The 23,736-nt window shown below is 37.2% G+C and overlaps 1 protein-coding gene across 1 annotated transcript in view; it reads left to right on the top strand.

Moving 5' to 3' along the window:
* ABCA12 (ATP binding cassette subfamily A member 12) overlaps positions 1-23,736 on the top strand; it is a 172,062-nt gene that overhangs the window by 121,525 nt on the left and 26,801 nt on the right. Inside the window, exons 24-37 of the mRNA XM_058664252.1 lie at positions 934-1,263; positions 2,122-2,191; positions 2,275-2,409; positions 3,194-3,349; positions 4,543-4,729; positions 6,745-6,963; positions 8,655-8,851; positions 9,548-9,708; positions 11,199-11,435; positions 11,788-11,938; positions 14,622-14,874; positions 17,663-17,749; positions 19,828-19,921; positions 23,435-23,562. Coding sequence (XP_058520235.1) covers positions 934-1,263; positions 2,122-2,191; positions 2,275-2,409; positions 3,194-3,349; positions 4,543-4,729; positions 6,745-6,963; positions 8,655-8,851; positions 9,548-9,708; positions 11,199-11,435; positions 11,788-11,938; positions 14,622-14,874; positions 17,663-17,749; positions 19,828-19,921; positions 23,435-23,562 — 2,405 coding nt within the window. The remainder of the gene's footprint in view (positions 1-933; positions 1,264-2,121; positions 2,192-2,274; positions 2,410-3,193; positions 3,350-4,542; positions 4,730-6,744; positions 6,964-8,654; positions 8,852-9,547; positions 9,709-11,198; positions 11,436-11,787; positions 11,939-14,621; positions 14,875-17,662; positions 17,750-19,827; positions 19,922-23,434; positions 23,563-23,736) is intronic.

Below are 23,736 nucleotides of genomic sequence, written 5' to 3'. Positions count from 1 at the left end.
TGGAGATCATGAATTTATCAAAGAATATCATTTGAGAGAATCTGAGATATATCAATGCATTTTATAGATATGAATGTCTTAGAAATCAAGGATGACAAACTTGACCTGAACTGCCGGTGAATATTAAAGATGGGGAAGCCATGGCTGAGGGCCAAACGTCTCCCTTCAGAGCTTCCATTTCTTAAGATTCTCGGATCAGGCCTATCCCATTTATCTTAGGAATACAAATACTGATTATTTTGTTCATTGAGGCTTCATTATAAAATAAAACAGGTTTAACTACAAAAAAATTCCAACAATAAAAAATGTTGTGGCTTAATGGGTCAAGCTGCTGCTTCCAACACCAGCATACAATATGGGTGCCCGTTTGAGCCTTAGCTGCTCCACATACATCCAGCTGTCTGCTAAATGCCTGGGGAAGTGGCAGAGGATGGCCCTGTAACCACAAAGGAGATGTGTATGAAGCTCCCAGTTCCTGCCTTCATCCTGGGCCAGCCCCAGTCATTACAGCCATTTGAAGAGTGAACCAACTGGTGGAAGAGTCTCTTCTCTCTCTCTCTCTCTTCTCTCTGTAGCAAAGCCTTTCACATAAATAAAGTAAATCATTAAAATATCAGTTTGATGACTTACTGTGAATGCATTTAATCTAAAGACATCTGCTAAGCGCAAATTAAAATGTGGAATTGTTATCCTTTAAAAAGAACCTCAGTATTTAGATCCTTATATGGAGGTACTCTGGGAGCATGCACTGTTAGACATGTATGCATAGCCTTATTTCGTATAACATAGCCCTATTTCACATAGAAAGTATAGACAAATTACTAGAATCACACAAATAGGTCAAATGTCTAGCTTCACATAGATGGAGCCTTTCAAGGGCATTTTGACCTAACAAAAGTTTTAGAAGCAGCTAACACTTTTTCCTTCTTACAGTACATGAAGATGATGGGTGTGAACTCCTGCAGCCATTTTTTTGCCTGGCTTATAGAAAGTGTTGCATTTTTACTGATTACCATCACGATCCTCGTCATTATTCTCAAGTTTGGCAATATTCTTCCTAAAACAAACGGATTCATTTTGTTCCTGTATTTTTCGGACTACAGCTTTTCGGTTATTGCCATGAGCTATCTTATCAGTGTCTTCTTCAACAACACCAACATTGCAGCTCTGATTGGAAGCCTCATCTATGTCATTGCCTTTTTTCCATTTATTGTTCTGATTACAGTGGAGGATGAGTTGAGCTATGTATTGAAAGTATTTGTGGTAAGTCAACTGTCAGAATGGCAGGTGTGTGAGAAGAAAAAACCCTTTCAGGTTTGTTTGTAGACTGTTAACCTGCAAGTTCATTTAGGTTAATTTAAAAGGTCAATGATGGAAAAATTCTTTTTCTGGTCCAATTCCTTGAATACCATAAAGCCCCTAGTATTAGAAGTATTCTGTGATTTTCATCTCTAACACAGCTTACAGAAGTAAACACAAACGCATTGGTGGCTTTTACTACACTTTGACTGCTTCTTTGCCTTTCCAATGTAGAAGCAGTCAAATTATGAAAGAATTTTAATGAAAACAATAGAGTTGCTTATTTTGAAATTTGGAAAGTTGGGGAAAATCACATTAAAAGTTGACTTTATGAAAGTGGAAAGTGATGAATAACCTTCTTCTAGCATTGACTACTTTGCATTCAAACAAAATTTAAATGTGTAAGTTATTATAGTATTAAGTTGACAGCTTTGGTACATTTTTATTCCTCATATTTCTTTTATTTAATCTTACAAGATGAAGGCATCTTTTGGTCACTAATGTTTTCGTTTAATTTTACTCTTAACATTGCATTATTCTGTGACATTTTACATATTGTCAAGCAACATTTAAAAAGGTTGTACTTTTTTTTAGATTTTCCATGAGTCTTTTATAATCTGCAGATTTCCCTTTTGTTTTCCCCTGTCTTCTTTCAACAGTGTAGCATTCTGGGTAGGGAACTCCTGTACAGGCATCCTCAGAGTGATGGCAACTTCATCTACACCAATATCCAATTTTATACAAATTCTTAAGTGTTTAACGATTCATCTGGATGAAACATGAAATCTGTAACAACTATCTTTCTGTTCATTTTCTTCACAGAGCCTGCTGTCCCCAACAGCATTCAGCTACGCCAGTCAATACATTGCGCGTTATGAGGAACAAGGCATTGGTAGGTAACATCCTGTAAAACCAGATTTTCTCACAACTGTGATATGCGTCATAGAACAATAAACATCTGTATTGACTTTTTAGGTCTTCAGTGGGAAAACATGTACAGTTCTCCAGTGCAGGATGACACTATATCATTTGGCTGGTTATGCTGTCTAATCCTGGCTGACTCCTTCATTTATTTCCTTATTGCTTGGTATGTCAGGAATGTTTTCCCAGGTATGAACACGCTTTTTTTTTTTCTTGGTTGTCTTTAATACAACTTAGCTAATGAAATGTTATTTATCATATATTAAGTTTGAAAACAAATATTCAAATCCCAAAACTAATCAGAAGTTTCAAGTTGAGAGTCACCATTGGTTAGTTCTGTCTCTGATGCTACATAAAAAAATGAAATGAATGAACGATTTTTGATTGGTGTGAAACAAAAACAGCCTTTCAAAAGTAAGACTATGAAATAGTGTAACGGAAAAAGCACAGTCTTCTAATACTAAGGAGAGTTTGATCCCAGTAAAGGAATACAAGTTGAATTATTTTTGGGTCTCAAGCAGCGGTACTTTCTAAAACACTCTGGTATTTTTCATTAAACCTTATTTACATTTGTACACTTTTGGGAGCTGTGCAAAAGAACATGATTTCATTTACAGAGAACTTCTGTAAAAGAAAGATCTGTAGATGTCAATGCTGGTTTCAGCCTTGAGAGCTCAGCAGATTACCTTCCAATGGGAGAAAGCTATCTGGAGTTTAAGAAACGATTTAATATTAATTGTGGTTGCGGTGGATGCACAGCTTTTAAAATTTTTTAAATATAGTTCAATGAAGCTGTGTTAAAAAAAAGATTGTTTTCATTTGATTTTGAATACTGAGAACACCTTTGACTTTACATAGTATTTGAAATATGTGATTACTTCTCGAACAATATGTAGTATTATTTTGTTTTGTTTCTGATGTTTCATGCTAGTAATAAGTTAGTCATCACTTTTCTTAATGCCTTTTCTTACAGGGACATACGGTATGGCAGCCCCGTGGTATTTTCCAATCCTTCCTTCCTATTGGAAGGAGCGATTTGGATGTGCAGAGGTGAAACATGAGAAAAGCAATGGCCTAATGTTTACTAACATCATGATGCAGAATACCAACCCATCTGCCAATAAGACAAGTAGGTCAACAGTATGCATTATTTTGAGAGAAATGATACGAAAATTGCATGAAGAGTGGTTTTAATTATGTTTTTCTAAATGGCAAAATTATCATCCTTTTAGTCATGGATGAATATGTCTACACATATGTGTTTGGACTCTTACGAGGTTTAAATTGTGCCTTTTTCTGGGCTCATTAGCTCAATTGGTTAGCATATGGTGCTAATTAGGCCAAGATTGCAGATCCCTTTGTGGTCCAGTTAGACTCACACAGAGAAAAAATTTGTTTCTTGGCCACATTCTGCACCCTTACTCTAGCCATCTGTCACCAGTCAGAAGGAGTGACCAAGTAACAACTATGAATAATTTAGCATAACCTATCACTGATAGGAAGAATAGGTTAAATATCATCTTCTACCAGCATTGGTAAGTAATTTGCCTTTAAAAATGAGGCCCTTTTATGATGTCTGAAGGAGGTACAAATAGTAATTAATGAACTGGATTCTATAAACTAGAGATCTGAACTTGCCTTGTTACTGTAAAACCAAGCCTTATGAATAATTATATTATTAGTTGGTGTCATACTACCTCATCAGAGGACCAAGGCTCACACTGATCTATTGAACATATGAGTTCAGATATGGAGAAAAAGTGCTGTATGTCTTTATGCATACAGACCAAAGATGGACTCCCAGTGAAAGAACTGAATACATCCTGACTGTAAGACGTTGGACTCTCAGATAATGTCCATGCTTACATGTTGGGGAGACACTTCAATAACAGCTTGATGGACTTGTGACTGTTCATGAAGGACATCCATTGTAAAACTAGAGGGGAAATTAATGGGCAGGGGAGGGACCTCGGGGAATGGCACAGGCAACCCCAGAGCCTGTGAAACTATATCATAAAACAAATAAAATATTTTAAATGTAAAAAGAGATCAATTGAATGAAGGCAAATTCATAATTATGACACTGTGTTCCAAGACTACTTTTTTACAACAGAGCAGGATGATATAAATCTTATGAAATATGGCTCCTTTTTCTCATTCATTATATAGCCAAGTAAGAAGGAGCATGAAGACTAAAATAAATCTTTTGTTTCTGAAGTTTATTTTTATATAGAGGATTATATACTTACAATACTTAGGTGTTAATAAAGAAAAAGATTAGGTCTAGTTACATTTTCTTACTTTTCCTTTATTCCTCTTTAGGTCCTGAATACATGTTTCCTTCCAACATTGAGCCTGAACCTAGAGACCTCACGGTTGGGGTAGCCCTGCACGGTGTCACGAAGATGTATGGCTCAAAAATTGCAGTTAATAACCTCAATTTAAACTTTTATGAAGGCCATATTACTTCATTGTTAGGACCCAATGGAGCTGGGAAAACTACAACCATGTATGTTCCTTTTCAATATTCACTGTCACAAAAACAAAACATCAAAGAACACTATTAAACTTAGATATCTTTAAATACACAAACATCTTCTACAAAAAGTGGTTTTTACAAAAAGTCCCCAAATGGAGCAAACTTGCTCAACTTTCAGTCTATGGGGTGGAGTCTAAATCAGAAGTCCTAAACTGTGTGTCAGAAGTCAGATCAGGCCCATTGGATGACAGGTTTATGTAGTTCACTTACTGTTAACCTGTCCAATGCTTCTTAGAATGTTTAATTCAGCCCCACTATTTAACAGGGAGGCATTTCCTAATAAAATAAGCACCCTAGGGATCTCCTAGGTAATACAAACATTGACCCCACATTCTTAGGGAGAGCTTCTTCTTTCTGGTTTATCCCTCGTTACCACTGTGCGGTACTTCATTTATTTGAATTTAGGTTCTGCTCTACATACAAATTTGAGTTTTCACACACTGGTATAGACATACTTATCCTCAGTTGCTCCAACACAGGAAACCCTAACTTTACAAGGAAACAAACAAAATCATCAGCTATCAGATGAAAAAGGCCAGGAGTAATACACAAAGCTTTGTTTTGTCACTCTTCCCTTAAACAACATTTTCCTCCATTAGAATACAGATGGCATTCAAGTTTCCTTTTTTTGAATGTGTGTGTGTGTGCATGCGATTTGCCTCCAGGACCTCACATTTACCTAACTGCTGAGTCAGCTCTTAGATGCTGTTGGTGCTCCAGCCTTTGTTTGAAGACAAAGTGCCAGTCACTGAGATGCTAGTTAGTATCATAGCATGCTTAATGGCTGCCAAAACACTGAACTTTTTTTTCTTTTTTGACAAATAAGATAGGAAGGTCAGGAAGAAAGAAATACAGCCTTCTTAATTTGCGTGACCTACTTAAAGCCAGAGTTGGCTTGCTAGGAGAACATAGTGCTTAAAAGGCAAGATTCCTAACAGGCAGAGGTAAGAGGCCTGTGAAGAAGAGGAAGTGAAAAGGTTCCTGAAGAGGCTATAATTTCAGCTGATAATGCCTCATTTTTGTTGTTCTAAATATAAACATTAATATAAAGAATGAAATATTATGAATATTTTAATGTATTGCAGGGGAAATTTTCATATAGATTCTCTATTTTATCCAAAAGTGTTCATTGCAAAGCAGTGATTAAGTAGTGAGATTGGTGAAATGTAGATCAGTTCTATGACCTCATGAAGGGTACTTCCTAGTGGGGGGAAATGAAGAGTGAATACCAAGTTTTACCAATCATCTTAAAGATGACAGGTTATTATCTAAATGAGAATACACTAGTCCCAGTATAAGGAAAGAGGACAGATGATCACGGAAAATTGGGAAGTAGAATTAGGAAACTTACAGTGGTGGTGAAGACAACTGAAGACGGTGGCTGGCCATGTGGCAATGGCTGTACAAACCAACAGAAGTGGATGGAGTTAAGAGACTAAGACAGAAAGAGGGTGCAACACTGACTTGTACATTCCAGGATTTATAACGAATATAAGAATTCATCACATGGAAAAGAGGGAAGATCAATGATTTGAAGGTGAAGATAATGTACTCAATTTTAAACACATCAAGTTTGAGGCCACATCTCATGGAGAAGTGGCATGGTCTGTTGGACACAAAGACTACAATTCTGAAATTGGGCGATGCGGTCTTAGCCAAATGTAGAAATCTGAATGTTATTGACTCACAGACTATGGGGTGCCAGGGAGTGCATGAGTTTCTCAAGGATAGAGTGGACTTAAAAACCTTAAACATTTTTGTCATAAATACCACCACTACAACTATCTAAGCATCATATAGTGTTGATATGACTTTAAAAGATTGTAAGTTAAACATAGTTTTTACTCTTTTAATTCCATTTATTTCATAGCCTAAGATGGCCTGGGAGATACAAAAATGTCCCCCTTATTACTGAGATAAATTTAGTAATGATATCTAACTTGTATGTGTGGTCCATACCTGATTTATCATTTATCCATTTCCAGCTCCATGTTAACTGGACTATTTGGAGCCAGTGCAGGCACCATCTTTGTGTATGGAAAAGATATCAAAACAGACCTAGATACAGTCCGGAAGGATATGGGGGTTTGCATGCAGCACGATGTCTTGTTCAGCTATCTTACTACCAAGGAACACCTTCTTCTGTACGGCTCCATCAAAGTTCCTCACTGGACAAGAAAGCAGCTCCATGAGGAAGTGAAAAGGTAAGTTATGACACCTTTGTGGCACAAGTCTGAGAGATGCTAACTGTCCATTTCAAAGACACTTGTCTTGATTGACCAAGCTTTGGCAATAACACAAACAGGAAATGTTTTCCTACACAACAATCAACTGATTTTTGGTTGCTCTATTTCTTGGCTCTTTTACAGTTGATCCTGCACATATTAAAATATTTGGAAAAAATATAATGCCTATACTGAGCATGTGTAGACCCTTTACTCTTTTTCATTTTTCCCTAAATAATTTGCATAGCACTCATTTGGTTCTAGTTCGCATAAGTAAGGTGGTTGGTTTAGAGCATGTAGGGGCACTAGGAGAAGGCGTGCTTATATGGAAATTTTGTTTAAGAGATTTGAGCATCTGCAAATTTTGGTATTTTTGAGGGTTCCTAGAACCAAACCATGATTACTTAGGGAATTCTGAATACATTTGTCTCAATTATCCTCACCAGTCATTTACACTGAACTAGTTTTACTTTCTGCCTGGCTGGGTCCATATTGTCATCGATCCTCGGTTTCCTTTCTCCATAGCTACTACACAGGTACAGGACCGTAACTTCTATATTTTCCTCATACAGTCTGTTCTGTAAAGAGTATGTAAAATGATCCTTTCTATTACATATCAGACTTGATCACTGTAGGATATGAACCCTTCAATGGTGATGGCTGGTGTTGTGGCATAATAAGTTAAGCCACCAACAATGCTGGCATTCCACACATGCTGAAGTTAAAGTTCCATCTGTCCCTATCCTATTCCAGTTCCCCAATAGTAGCCTGGGAAAAACAGGAGAAAATGCCCCCACGTGTTTGGGCCCCTGCCACCAACACTGGAGATCTACAAGAAGCTTCTGGCTTTAGCATGGCTCAGCCAGAACTGTGCATCTGAGGAGTGAACCAGGGAATAGCAGTCACATTTCTCTCTCCCTTTTGCCCATACCTCCTTGTAACTCTGACTTTTAAATACAAAAATAAATAAATCTTACAAAAAGCCCTCAATGGTTTCTTTCCACTCCCTATAGTACTCAATAGTTCTTAATGAGGCCTTTATGTTCCTATACCACTTGCTTCCAGTCTTGCTTCTGATCTCATTTATCTTCACTTCCCCTCCTCCGTACCCCTCGTCACACACCTGAATAGGTTACACCTGCTCCAGTGGCAGAGCTTTCTATGAAATCTTCCTTGTAGTTATAGCACCCTTTCCTAGACAGCCATTTGATCTTCTGTTTGGTTGCCTAGTCTCTGCTCAAATGCCATCTTATTTGAGATGACTGTCATAATCTGAATATATGCCTAAAAGAGCACACCCCAGGCACTCCTCCTCTAAGTGTCATGCTTTTTTTCTTTTTTTTTTCCTTTTTTCTTTTTTTTTTTTAGACGTAGTTGAGAATATGTTTATCGACTTGATTTCTCCAATCTTCTGCTGCAGAACATAATCTCTATTTGGTTATAAACTTCATTTGCTTGCTGCTTTTCTCCTGAAATTAAATGAACTGTATTTTCCTAGTGTATTAATCTTGTACTTCTGACTAGAGAATAAATAGTAAAACACTACATTATAAATTTTCAAAAATTATACCTACTGAATGCTCTTGGTGAATGTATATGTTGTGTTTTCCAACATTCAGACAGTGTATCTATAAAAGTAAGAAAATAATCATTATGTTGTATTTCTAAAGGACTTTAAAAGATACTGGACTGTATAGTCATCGTCATAAACGAGTTGGAACACTGTCCGGAGGAATGAAGCGCAAGTTATCCATATCCATAGCTCTCATAGGTGGATCAAGGGTAGTAATTTTGGATGAGCCATCCACTGGAGTGGATCCCTGTTCTCGCCGAAGTATATGGGATGTCATATCTAAGAACAAAACTGGTATGAGTACTTTCTCATAACTTTTCCAATCAACAGTCACAACCCTGTCCTCTAGGATATGCAAAAACCAGCTAATTCCTTTTCTGTTTCTGATGGAGATCTAAGCTTGGTTCTTTCCTTTTCCAAGATTGCTCTTCTCATAGCTAAATTTGTGGGTGAATGTTTCAAAGTCTGTCTAGATGAGCTGAGAATCTAATTACAGATACCAAACATACACAAATGAAAATAAACTGAAAACAGACTAAATAAGTGCTAACAGAATGTGAAGCAGAGCAGTAATCAGAGTGGAGTGGATTAATCAGAGCGGAATATGCAAAAAGCCTTTAAAATGACTACTTTTCCATAGCAAATGGAGACAGGCAACATGAAGGTGGCACAGGAGCAAAATTCTGACAGATTGGGAAGAGTTTCCAGTGCCTACATAGTAAATGATGGACAGTTATCCATACAATGTAACCAATCCTTACTTGCCAACAACTTATACAGAAAACAGCTTCAGATATTTAAGAACACTCCTGGATTCTCTTTGATCATTTTGGATATCCTTTCTGATCAGATAGGCTTTTTTTTTTTCAGTTAACCAATAAAATTTGACTCTCCTCATTCACTACAGGATTTACTCTCACTCCAGATATCTTTAAGTAGCCTGGAAATGGTATGTTCTTTTTCATTCTTTTTCTCCTGTGTATTTTCAAGCCAGAACAATCATTCTGTCAACGCACCACCTGGATGAAGCTGAAGTGCTGAGTGACCGCATTGCCTTCCTGGAGCAGGGTGGGCTCAGGTGCTGTGGCTCCCCTTTTTATCTTAAAGAAGCCTTTGGGGATGGCTACCATCTCACGCTCACCAAGAAGAAGGTGGGTAGGATCCTATGTTAATGTTTTATATGAAACAGAAGGGGATATTTCCATCTTGATTCATTGCTCAAGTTTACTAGTGTGTTGGCTTAGTGGTTCTCAATTTTGACTAAGTATCAGCATCCCAGAGGGCTTGGTTAATCCCAGATTTCCAGCTCATCTCCCAAGAGTGTATGCTTTCAATGGTCTGTGATGGATTTCAGAATCTGCTACATTTCTTTCTTTTGAAATGAAAACTGTTTCTTTATTTGCAAGTTAGAGTTTACAGAGAGAGAAAGGGGGACATGGAGACAAACGAGGAGCGACTTCCATCTGCTGGTTCACTCTCCAGCTGGCCACCACAGCCAGGGCTGGGCCAGGCTGACTCCAGGGGCCAGAAGATTCCTCCAGGTCTCCCACATGGGTAGCAGGGGCCCAAACACTTGGAGCATCTTCTGTCACTTTTCCTAGACCATTAGTGGGAAGCTGGATGAGAAGTGGAGAAGTCAGGAACTGGAACTGGGGTCACTCTGCCAGCCCCGCCTATGCCATTTCTAATGTGTTTCCCTAAGTGATGCTGATGCTTCTGGTCTGGGAACTGCAGATCAAAAGCCAACGTGCTGGGGACAAAGGGATCTCCATCTTGAGGTTAATGATGGGGAAATAAGCCTTTTGGCTTCTCTAACATGTCAGCCTGTCAAGCTAAAAATTAAATGTTCTGACTCTAACTGGCCCAAATAGAATATAGAGTTGTATATTTACTTTCTGAGCAGCATTCCTCCTATGACAGTATGGAAACTAACTCAAACATGTCCACAGAGGTTTCACATCTTTGGAAAAACAAAGATGCTGACTAGGGATTCCTGTGTGCCTAAGAAAGCATATGATATCTCAATGTCATACCAGATGTATAGGCCCCAAAGTGAGTTTTGATCACCACCATTTATTTCATATCTATTCATCCTTACAAGATTTTCAAAATACAAAAGTAGTTCATTGTTATATTCATTATTTATTTCAGAAATGTGTGTTTTGGATTCATATTATGCCCTGAACACTGTTCTAGGCACTGAGGACACAATGAACTTAGAATAACAAAATCTCTGGGCTTGTGACATTTGCATTCTAATGGACTTTGAAGAATTCAAAAGATGCACTCACTAGGGGATTATTTAATGCATTAACACTAGTACTCAGTGTATGGTTTAGTATTTCTAAGCTATGGACAGAAATAGAGCAGGAGAAAAAAATGTTACTGTGGTGCAATTTTTGAGCAGAATATTGAGCAGGGGTCCCTGAGAAAGTGACAGTTCAGGAATGAGTTGGGGTCTTTGAGCTTGAGGATTGTCTTATAGAACACTGTAGAGACCTACAAGTGGCAAGGATCCCTGGAAAAGAGACGTGCTGTCCGACTCGGGCCAAGAATGATGTGAAGAAATCACTAGCGCTTAATGCGGACCCTTGACCACCATGGACTAAAGAAGACAGCGTTTTACTATTTTTGTCTTTAGAGTCCAAATCTCAGCGCCAATGCGGTCTGTGACACGATGGCTGTGACAGCGATGATCCGATCACACCTCCCAGAAGCCTACCTCAAGGAGGATATTGGGGGAGAGCTGGTTTATGTGCTCCCTCCTTTCAGCACTAAAGTCTCAGGAGCTTACTTGTCCCTCCTAAGAGCACTGGACAGGGGCATGGGCAGCCTCAACATCGGGTGCTATGGCATTTCAGACACCACCGTGGAAGAGGTACACCTGGACATTTTGTCTCAGAGTTGATGAAACTTGTTTTTGCCTTGAAATGAATATGTATTGCTATTTAAACAAACAAAATAATTAATTTTCATGGAATCAGAAAAGCTTAAATCATCTTAAAAGTATTTGTACGTAAGTTTGACTTCTAACAATAGAGTCATCACAACTCTTTATATTTTATTTAAAACACAACAATTTGCATTTTCAATACAAATATAGCCATCCAAAGCCAGCTTGGAAATGGCTGTTATAATAAATATGATAAAAATTCAAGTTAAGAATTGAGCTCAGGAAGAAGTGTCATGTACTTTTTATGCTAATGAATCAATCTGCCTTTTCTTTCTAGGTCTTTCTGAACTTAACTAAAGACTCACAAAAAAGTACTGATATGAGTCTGGAGCACTTGACACACAAAAAAATTGGGAATTCCAGTGCCAATGGCATCTCAACCCCTGATGATTTATCTGTGAGCAGCAGCAATTTCACAGACAGAGATGGTATAAATCTAATGTAGATATTTTGCTTAATTCTCATAAATGACTTAAATGATAAAATCATAGTATCAATGGATTGTTTAACATCAACCTTAAAATTTTACTCTAAATAAAAAAATCAGAGAACTATATACCTCTTTTGGTTATATAAAAAAAATTCATTAAACCAAGCTGAAACCTTGTTTTCAAAAGGACTCTGGAAAAAACGGTATGCTGGAATGGTGGTGAATACTCCTTCCACTCACCAGAAACCATTTTAAATATGTAATATGTAATTCATTATAATTTAAAATGTAAATCATTAAAATTTAAAACTTAAAATGATTTGTGCTATCCAACAGTGGACAAGGTTTGGGTAATTCACTCCCTATTATTTGAAGCTGATAAAATGGAGTCAACAGTTTCAACAACAACAAAAACAATTTGTTTAAAAAGCAAATCCTGTCATCATTCTTCATAGAACGTCATTGGAAAAGATGCCTAATTTTCTTCTACTCTGAGTCAGCTAGGTGCTGAAAAAATGCTTTTAGAGTATGGCGACTGTCCTTAGGTTAATTAAGATGGACGTGTTGGCTAAGAATGTATTATAGACTACCGTTTTCCAGTTCCTTATTTGGGATATGTTTCATAAAACTCATGTATGTTGTTATGAACTTAAGAGATGACACTGTTTTGAAAATATTATTTGTTGGTAGTTTTCCTCTTTCTCATAGTCAATTTATACCTCTGGAAATACTATTTACTTAAAGAAGCATATAGCAAATTGATATATGAATTATCATGAAGTCATTTCAACAATTTGCTTCAACTGGGGAAAAGAATCTGTAGGAATAGATCTCTTAATTAAACATTTACCTATCTCTAAAAGTCAGAGAAAATCACCACTGATGTTTGTAGAATTTTGAAAATTGAGTCTCATTTGTTCTCTGACATAGTCTTCATTTATCACCCTTTGGGGAACATAATTGTGGAGTCCATACAATTGAGATTTTGATTAGAAAGTGGTCAGCTGCCTTGGAAAGTAAATTTTATGTGTTTGCATCTCCATCTGTCTCAAAATTTGAACTATTCTTCAGTCAAAACGTTCCCATTATTGACATTATCTTTGAGAAAGCACATTTACTCCATTTGATACACCTGTAAGCCATCCACATGTAATTTCTAAAGAAACAGAAAAGCATACTAATTAACTCAAAATATTCGACTCCTTCTGATTTCCTTCTGCAGAGATAGGAGTTTACATTTAAAGTTGTTCACTGTGTTTAATTGGAATTCATTTTAAATTAAGCAGCTTTGTATTTCTTCTTATCAGCTAAATGAAGATCATGATTTTTGTGCTGCATAACTTGCGATGGAAAATTAAAAATATACACAGAGTTGATGAATGCTGTCATCATCTAGGAAGGTGTGTTGGTGGCAGGCTTTACAAAGAATGCTATATTTTTAAACCTTTTTAGAAAAGGTTGCTGAAATTATTAGCCACCTGAGCTCTGGTGAGGAACCAGTGGTTTACGTCTTCTCTATCTCCTTTGACGAAGAAGACAGGAAATTTTTAAAGAGCACTTCAAAGTTGAGATGGAATGAGGTTGATTTTTTTTTTCCAAGTGAGTTCTTTTTAAAATAATGGTTAAAATGGAGTCTTAAAAAGCCATACATTCGTAACATAAGCAATCAGTATTGAAGCTGAAATTATGCTTTGTCAGAGAGGATGTTTCCCTTTTCCTCACTTGTGGTGCATTCACTGGCCCTCTTGAGGCCACTGTCAAGGGTGGTGATGACATTCAGCAGAGCCGTCACTGTGAGCAGTGTTAGACTTACTGAATACACTGCAAGAGAACGGTGTGCAGGCAAGGCATTTAGGGCCAGCTGCCTGCTGCTGCAGCACACACACACACACACACACACATGCATATATTTGTATATATGTAGTGTGTATGTGCATGTGTGTATACATATACATACACGTTATATAGCAGAGTGCCACTAGCCAGGGACTTTCCCACTCAGAGGGACTTTTCCATCACTATTAGTGATGGAAATTATTAATTTCTTTATTTTTGGAGACTTTGCATATACAATTATCAGTGCTTTCCTTATTGCTGGGTATTTTCTCATCACTAGTGATTTCCTTATGATTAGCATTTTTTGCATCACAAGTATCTTCCTTATTACCAGGTGCCCAGGCGAACTCCATGAGAGCAGAGCCACTTAGACTTACAATCCATGAATCACTCATAATGGGAATGAGTTCTTAGATTGGTGTTTCTATTTTTCTTATTGAAATTCAATCTCTTGATAGGAACTTTTTTTGAGTATAGGTAATTAGTACATATTGCATCTGCACTGAGTCTTTGCGGAGTTTAATATTTGTTTTACAATGCTAGCTATATTTTACATGAAAACTTACTATGTATATGACTAGTACTATTTCGTGTCCAGGGAATTATGATTTTCAAAGTATTTTGATGCAGTTAGCATTATAGTGTTCAATTATAGGCTTAGCATGAAGGTTGACAGATGCGCAAGTTGTAAGGATGAATTACTGAGCCTTTAACCCAAGTCTGGATTTTAAAGTGTTTTAAACTTTTTCCCTCGTGCTACAGTATGTATCCATAGCATTAGGAGTCACTTGACTAATTGATTTACCAAGATACCCAGAACCATATCAATTCTCTTTCTGAATCAGACAAAACCCTGACGAGAGGAGACAGGCTGGATAGTGTGGGGCTGCTACTGAAGAAGATAATGGCCATCTTCATCAAGAGGTTCCACCACACTCGCAGGAACTGGAAAGGTCTCATTGCACAGGTCATCCTTCCCATTGTCTTCGTGACCACTGCCATGGGCCTCGGCACGCTGAGACATTCCAACAATGACTACCCCGAGATCCAGATCTCCCCCTCTCTCTACGGCACCTCAGATCAGACAGCCTTCTACGCGTAAGTGTCTTTCCAATAACAGAAACTTTTTTTTTTACTATCACTTTCTCTTCATAAGGTGAACAAATGTGATGTATTTCATCTATGCAGATTTAGGAGCATATCCTACTCTCTCATCTACGCTCCCATCCTTTCTCTTCCTTCCTTTCCTACATTTTCTTTTAATTTTTACATTCATATACTGTGTTCATTTCACAACTACAAGCTTAACCTTCCATCAACAAATACCAAAAAACAAAAAGAAACAAACAAACAAAAAACATGCTTTTTCTCAAGAGTATGGACAAGGGCTGTAAACAATAATCGAATTTCAAAATGTCAGTTTCACTCAAATACGTTTCATTTTTTGTGCTCTATAAATTAATTACCAGAAGTCTGGGAAAACATATGCTGTTTGACTTTTTAGAACTAGTTCATTTCAGTAAGCATAATTGTTTCCAGTCACATACATTTTGTTGCAAAAGATGGGACACTGTCACTTTTTTTTTAATAAGACTGAGTAGTAGTCTAAAAAAAAAAAAAAGACTGAGTAGTATTCTGCAGTATATAAATACCACGTTTTCTTTATCCAGTCATCAGTTGGTGGACATCTATTTTTTTCAGATTTATTTATTTTTATTGGAAAGTCAGATATACAGAAAGGAGAAGAGACAGAGAGGAAGATCTTCCGCCCATTGGTTCACTCTTCAAGTGAACGCAACAGCTGGAGCTGAGCCAAGCTGAAGCCAGGAGCCAGGAGATTCTTCTAGGTCTCCCACACAGGTTCAAGGTCCCAAGGCTTTGGGCCGTCCTCAATGCTTTCCCAGGCCACAGGCAGGGAGCTGGATGGGTAGCGGTGCTGCCAGGATTAGAACCGGTGCCCATATGGAATCCTGGCTTGTGCAATGCAAGGACTTTAACTGCTAGGCAACCATGCCAGGCCCGGTGGACATCTGTGTTGATTTCATCTCTTAGGTAGAGTGAATTGTGTTGCAGTAGTCATGGCAATAGAAATAACTTTTATATGTTGATTTCATTTATTTTGGATAAATTCCAAGAGTGGGATGGATAGATCTTAGGTAGATCTATTTTCAGATTCCTGAAGTAGCTCAACTGTCTTCTGTAATGGTTGTACTAGTTCAAATTCGCCCCAGCAGTGGACTATGGTACCTTTTCCCCTACATTCTCACCCATTATTTATTCCTTTTTTATTTTGGGGTGATAGCAATGGTAACAGGTGAAATGAAGCCTTGTGGGATTAAATTTGCTTTCCCCTTACGGATAGTAATCTGAGCATTTTTTCACATGTTTGTTGGACATTTGAAAAATGCCTGTTCATGACTTTTGTTTATTTCTTCATTGGAATACTTGTTTGTTGTTGAGTTTCTTGAACTCTGTATAGATCCTGGCTATTAATCCTCTATCAGTAACACAGTTGGCAAATATTTTCTCCCATTCTGTTAGTTGCTTCTTCACTTTGGTGATGGTTTCTTTTGCAGTTCAGAGCTTCTTAGCTTGATGTCATCCCATTTGTTGATTTTTGCTTTTATTGCCTTTGTTTCTGGGGTCTTTTTTTTTTAAGTTTTAAAAAATTTTTACTGGAAAGTCAGATTTACCAAGAGAAGGAGAGACAGAGAAAGATTTTCCATGTGCTGGTCCCCCAAGTAGCCACAATGGCCAGAGCTGAGCCCATCCAAAGTCAGGAGCTAAGAGATTCTTCGAGGTTTCCTACATGGGTGCAGGTTCCCTAGGCTTTATGCCATCCTCTACTCCGTTCCCAGGCCACAAGCAGGGGTAGAAGAGAGGTGGAACAGCTGGCATACAAACCTTTACCGACATAGGATTCCAGTACATGCAAGGTGAGAACTTTAGCCAGTAGGCTATTGCACCAGGCCTAACTTCTGGGGTCTTTTACCAGACGTCTTCGGCTATGCTAATGTCTTGCAGAGTTTCCCTGATGTTTTCCTCTGGTAATTTGAGAATCAGTTTGTAGGTTTAGATCTTTAATCCATTTTGAGTTGATTGTGTGCAAGTTGTAAGGTAGGGGTCTTGTTTCTTTCTTCTGCATGTGAAGGTGTAATTTTCCCAGCAACATTTGTTGAAAAGACTGCCCTCTCTCTGGGGATTGGTTTTAGCTTGTGCTTGTTTGTACAGATTTGTTCACTGTAGATGTGTGGATTAATCTCTGGGATTTCTATTCTGTTCTATTGATCTACATACCTATATTTGTTCCAGCACCAGGCTGTTTTGATAATAACTGCACTCTAACTTAATCTCCAAAGTGTTTACAGCAATGTGTCCTCTACCTGACCAAATGTTGATGAATAAAGATTGTAAAAGCTGCAGTGCTTAATTCTGCTCAAGGAATGGACAGTTTGATTCATTGCTATTTACTATTTATTATCAATAAATGGCCCTTTAAGACTTTTTGTGTGTGTAAAAATAAAGCTATAGTAGAAATTCATTTTTAATTATGGGAGACTTTAATCAAGAAATCAGGTTTCTCAATTTATTATAATATGCAACAAATGGTTTTTGATTGGTCTCACAAATATTGAGTAACAATGTCAGAATTCTGTATAATACAGTGGTATATATACAATAGGCAATCAGTAAATGCATGTGCCAGTTACAATGACAGGACAGCGAAGTAGACTGCAATTTGTTTCCATTGACACTTTCTTTGAGTCTTTTTTAGAAAATAATTCAATAGATAGCACTTTCCTTTTCTAAAATAATTCATTAGAAACAGCTTAATAAAGAATAGTAGGAGAATTAAACATTTGTTTCCAACTGTTTAATATTTCAGGAATTCTCACCCAAGTACAGAGGCACTGGTCTCAGCAATGTGGAGCTTCCCTGGCATTGACAACCTGTGTTTGAACACCAGTAACCCGTAAGTAGTGTCTTCCCTTTCCCTTGCATTTTCAGTGTTTCAGCTTATGGGTATGGGAGCATTTTTGTGTGTGTCATTGGCTGAAATGGTGTGATTCCCTGACGGAAGTCTTTTTAATCTATTTCCTTTAATTCACTGTATGAGTATGCTATGCTGTAACAATAAAGACTAGATGCTTTATAATTTATACAGCTCAGTTTACTAAGAAGCTCAGGCTCATGGAAATTGGGACATTCTTCTGTAGAAGCCCAAACAATAAGCTGTGTAGCTAAAGCTCACATCCAAGTCTTCCGACCACAGTTCTCAAGTTTTCACTTGTTCAAAATTTTAATGATAGTACATAATACAAATAAACCTGACCTTGATGCATTATTATGCTAACATATTCCTTCTATCAGAGAGGAAGAAAAGAGCAGAGGATGAAGGGTAACCATACCACACTTTGCCACAGGTCAACAAGCATTGATCCAGGTGCTACTTAATACTCTTCCTTATTCCCCACCATGAAATGTCAAAACACTTGGAAATGGTAGTGCAATGATTAGTCACATTATGAAAACAGATCTAAACCTACATCCAGAAACCTTCAAACTTTTGGAAGAAAATGTTGGAAACACACTGGAACACTTAGGGGTAGGCCCTCACTTCCTAAAAAAGACTCCAAAAGCAGTAGAAATTGAGACCAAAATAAACAATTGGGACCTCATCAAACTAAGAAGCTTCTGTACAGCTAGAGAAACAATCAACAAAGTAAAAAGGCAACCCACAGAATGGGAGAAGATCTTCGCACACGACATAGGTGATAGAGGGCTGATCTCCAGAATATACAAAGAGCTACAAAACAACCAAAATGTCAAAACAAACAAGCCACTCAAGAAATGGGCACGGGAAATGGGTAAACACTTCACAAAGGAACAAACCCAAATGGCAAATAAACATATGAAAAAATGCTCAAGTTCCCTGGCAATAAGGGAAATCCAAATTAAAACATCAATGAGGTACCACCTAACGCCAGTAAGACTGGCCCACATGAATAAAAGCACCAACAACACTTGTTGGCGAGGTTGTGGGGAAAAGGGATCCCTACTCCACTGCTGGTGGGGCTGCAGGCTGGTACAGCCTCTATGGAAATCAGTATGGAGAATATTCAAACAACTCAAATTCAACATACCGTATGATCCAGCAATAGCACTCCTAGGAATATATCCAGAACACTTGTTTTATGAGAAACCAACATGCACTCCTATGCTCATAGCAGCACAATCAGTAATTGCAAAAACATGGAAGCAACCAAAATGCCCATCAACAGAGGATTGGATAAGAAAGCTATGGTTCATCTACTCCATGGAATACTACTCAGCTATTAAAAAAAACAAAATGCAGTTCTTTGTGGCCAAATGGGCCAAACTGGAAACCATAATGCTAAGGGAAATGAGCCAATCCCAAAAGGTTAAATACCACATGTTTGCCTTAATTTAAGATGATATGATGTTATGTATAACATGTTATGTTTTGAATGTTATATGTTGTGTATAAACTAAATTGAAGTGTAGGTGAGGTGGTCACAGAAGGTGGCTGGGAACTCGCATTTACTTTTAACATATTGGTTACTCATTACTATGTCAATTAATTCCATAATGATGTAAATTTTTGCTGATGGTATGTTGGAGCTTTTAATTGACTGGGATGATACTCTGCTGGCTCTGTCTTCAGACCAGAGAGGGTATACCTAAGAAGCCGTTGAATTTGACTGGACAATAAGATGCTGGACTCTATGTTTGGTATACGCTTGCAATGGGGGAATCTCAACTGAACTTGAGCTGTGGTTATGCAACAAGGTGGAGGAATCCACCATGGTGGGAGGGTTTGGGGAGGGGTGGGGAGAACCCAAGTATCTATGTAACTGTGTCACATAATACAATGTAATTAATGAAGTTAAATAATAAATAATTTTAAAAAATCAGCAAATCAGTCTTAGGACAGCATATCGAAATGTAATACCAAGTTTTTGGTTATATGTTCCTAGATAAACATGACAACACATACACACCTCACTACAATATCATTTTTATTTTCAGGCAATGCTTAAACAGAGACAGTCTGGGAAAATGGAACACCAGTGGAGAATCTATTACTAATTTTGGTGTCTGCTCCTGCTCAAAACATGTCCAGGTGAGATGGAATTCAATTTCAGTGAAATTGGGAAAGGAAGGGAATGATTAGAAAAACTTGAAAGATCTAGTACGGTTATGGAAGTCAATATAATTTTATTTTGGGGGATCGGGGAGTTAGCAGCTCAGATAATGTGCTCCAAGAATATTGACCTTAAATCGAACTTAGTACAAATTTCCAAAGGCAGGTAACACTATGATGTTCTTTGTGAAAATCAACTGAAAATGTATCTCTGGTTTCAGCTTAGCTCTACTAAGAAAACCACATGTATCACACAATGAAATGCCACCATAACTGTCACTTTTGAAAATTCAGTGAGACTTCCAGTGTAGAGGTCAGCAGGGAAGGTAATCCCATGAATATCTAGAACAGAACCCGAACCCCCTGTCTCCAAGCAACACCTCCAGATTGCAAGAAAAATTATTTCCTGAAACAGAACATAGTCTGTAGATACAGACCTTAGTTTCCTAAGCCTATTTATTTTCCAACCTTTCAACAGAAGAAAGTTCACTAATGAAGTTAAAGATGGTGAAAGGAACAAGATACTTATTTTCCTCAGAGTCACTATATTATTAATTTACCTTCTCATAGAGAAGGAATCTACCAACCTTGTCTTCAAAGCGGGATATGGTTGTATCCTAAACTGTTCTTCTACAATATTTAGAAGGGAAATAATAGGAATATGTTAATTCTGATCTGATTTATTTATTTATTTGGTTTTGGTATTCTCATGCAAAATACCTATTAACAGTAAGACCTGGTATTCAACAAGGATCTTACAGACATCTTACATGTTAAAAAAACTGGTCTTAAAAGCAGTAAGTGTTTTTAAGTTTCCCCATTATTAAGTTATTAACCAGCTTGTTAAAGCTTGTTTCTGGAATTTTTAAGTATTTTCCTTAGTTGACAATAAAAGGTAACTAACATTGCGATCTGAGTGATTTTTATTAATTAAAAAAGTCCATTAGGTTTTAACTTTTTATCCTATTGTATCATTTCCAAGTATTTAATAATAATGAGGTAATTTTGCATAATTGAAACTCTACACACCAAACTTATTCTGTTAAAGTCCTAGATTTTTGAAGAAAATTTATACCTTATATACATCACAAGATGCAGTTAAAAGCATAAAAACAAAAAACAATGGGGTGAAGGATATTTTTAACACACAATAAAGAACTCAAATCCAAAATATATGTGAAGAATTACTACAAATAAATAAGAAAAAGAAAAATTAGCAAAATACTTTAAGAGGCACTTCACAAATATTACATATGGTAGGTCAATAAATAGTTGAAAAGCCATTAGGGAAAGGGCATTAGGGAAGTACAAATTAAAGCCACAAAGCAACCCCACTTCACAATCAAAAGGTTTAAAATGAAAAAGAGAGATTCCAAGTGTTGACAAACATAAGCAGTAGCCTTAACTCTCATGCTCTACTGATGGGATTTTAATTTTGTACAAATAGTTTTTTTTTTTTCAAAAACATGTATTTATTTTTATCTGAAAGGCAGATTTACAGAGAAAGAAACAGAGAGAAAGAGAGAGAGAGAGAGGCAGATTTTCCATCTGCTGATTCATTCCCCAAATAGCCACAACAGACAGAGTTGAAGCAACACAAATCCAGAAGCCAGGAGATTTTTCTGGGTCTGCCAAGTGGGTTCAGAGGCCCAAGCATTTTCCATCGTCCACTGCTTTCCCAGGGCATCATCAGGCAGCTGGAGCTGGATTAGAAATGCAGCAGGCTAAGGAAGCACTTGTACTGCCAGCATCACATGCTCGTGGGCTGATTCAACTCTCAGCTGCTTAACCTCCATTACGGCTTCATGCTCATGTGCCTGGGAAGGCCGTTTAAGACAGACCCAGTGTCTGGGCTGCTATCAGCCATGTTTAAGACCTGGATGGAGTCCCTGGCTCTTGACTTCACCTTGACCTACACCTGGTGTTGTGGCCACTCAGAAGTAAAAGAGTAATTGAAGATCTCTGTCTCTCCCTTTCTCTCTCTGATACTGAAACTTTTAAATAAATACATAAATCTTTAAAAAACAATTGTATTATAAAAATATACATATATACACATATAAAATATACATATACACATACATGCATATATTTCTTTAATTAGTTATCAAATCAGTGCCTCTCTGTACTGTGATCTTCAGGTCAACATAACCTAATATATGATGAAGTCCAGCACTAATTTTTCAGTGCAACCTGCAACGTTCTATCTTTGGATATACAGCTAGAGCTAGCCTCATAATAACACAGGAACATAGTGTGAAGGGACAGAAGGATAAACTGGGTAAATGTAAGACTCCTCCAAACTAAACTTTATGCCAATGAGGCATGAATAGTTTTCCTGAGAGAAAATGTTGAAAAGTACAGAAAATGTAAAAGTAAGTATTTAAAACCAAGCTGAAAACAATTATAAGATTCAATGACAATGTAATATTTAACAGTAGAGGAAACCAGGTAAAAGCTATGCAGGAACTTTCTCTACTATCTTTGCAACTTTCTGTAACTCTTATTCCAAACAAAAATATTATGTATATAAAAATGCATATACTATACCTATAGCTAATACATACACATGAAGACTTCAAACAGTTCTTGAAAATATCTACTGTAAAAAAAAAAAACCTATGAATTTCCAAATTATTTTTCACCAAAAGAAACTTACCTTTTAATTCCATTTTTCCATGTATTTTAACACACATACACACACACACGATTAATTTTTGGTTTCTAGGCTAGATATCTAAAATTAATAAATACGAGGATTACATCAACTGCCATCAGTCATATTTTATTTTTATTCTTTATTTATCTTATCTATTTAAAAGGCAGAGAGAGAGAAACATCTTTCATCTGCTCATTTACTCCCCAGATGCCTAACAGGCGAAGCTGAGCTAGGCCAAGCCATGAACACACAACTCTGTGTGAAGCTCCCACATGAGTGTTAAGGCCCTCAGTGTTTGAGCCATACCTGCTGCCACCAGCATGCAGAGCAGCAGGAGACAGAAGCAGAGCTGGAACTCAGGCACTCTGAGAGTGGATGTATGATTCCCAATAGCTTCCTGCTTCTGCACCACATGCTTACTCCCAATAAATGCCTTTTCCATCTGGAGACAAACATGTTTTTCTCCTTCCTTGTGAATTATAGAAGGAATTTTGAGCTATCTTAATGGTTAGTTTTATTCTCCAAAAATATTATGTTTGCTTGCGCAGGGAAAGAAATAGCTCACAGACTCATCAGCTTATTTTCTTGATGGTTCTGAGTGAGGCCTAACCACATGTACATACACCGTGCGAGTAATAACTACTGGTTCTGGTTTTTATTTTTGTGATAGGCAAGAAGATGTCATTTCAAACCTCTTTTGAGTCATGGACAGTCTTTTCACACTGTGTAAATTGCAGAAATAAAAAAGGCATAAGATTGAAGTTCCTTGACATTTTCTATGTATCTTGCACAATCTTAAGTCACAGAACTTAATTTTTAACTTTATTTTCCAGGAATGTCCTGAATTTGATTATTCTCCGCCTCATAGAAGAACTTATTCTTCTCAAGTAATTTATAACCTCACTGGGCACCGCCTGGAAAATTATCTTATATCAACCGCAAATCAGTTTGTCCAGAAAAGGTAAAGCTCTGTTTCGACTGCACTTCATTATTTTCTAAGTGATTGGTAAATGACTTCCAACCTTGATGCAAGAAGTACAAATTTCTATTGACTATGTACATGGTTAATATTTTTTTAGTTTTACCTAGCCAATAGTGCTTCTTGAAATTTAAATGAGAGTTGTAATTTGCTTGT

Source organism: Ochotona princeps, chromosome 5 (assembly GCF_030435755.1).
Source record: "Ochotona princeps isolate mOchPri1 chromosome 5, mOchPri1.hap1, whole genome shotgun sequence".
Lineage (NCBI taxonomy): Eukaryota > Metazoa > Chordata > Mammalia > Lagomorpha > Ochotonidae > Ochotona > Ochotona princeps.
Note: the sequence above shows the minus strand (reverse complement) of the source record. Positions and strands in the feature narration are given on the sequence as shown.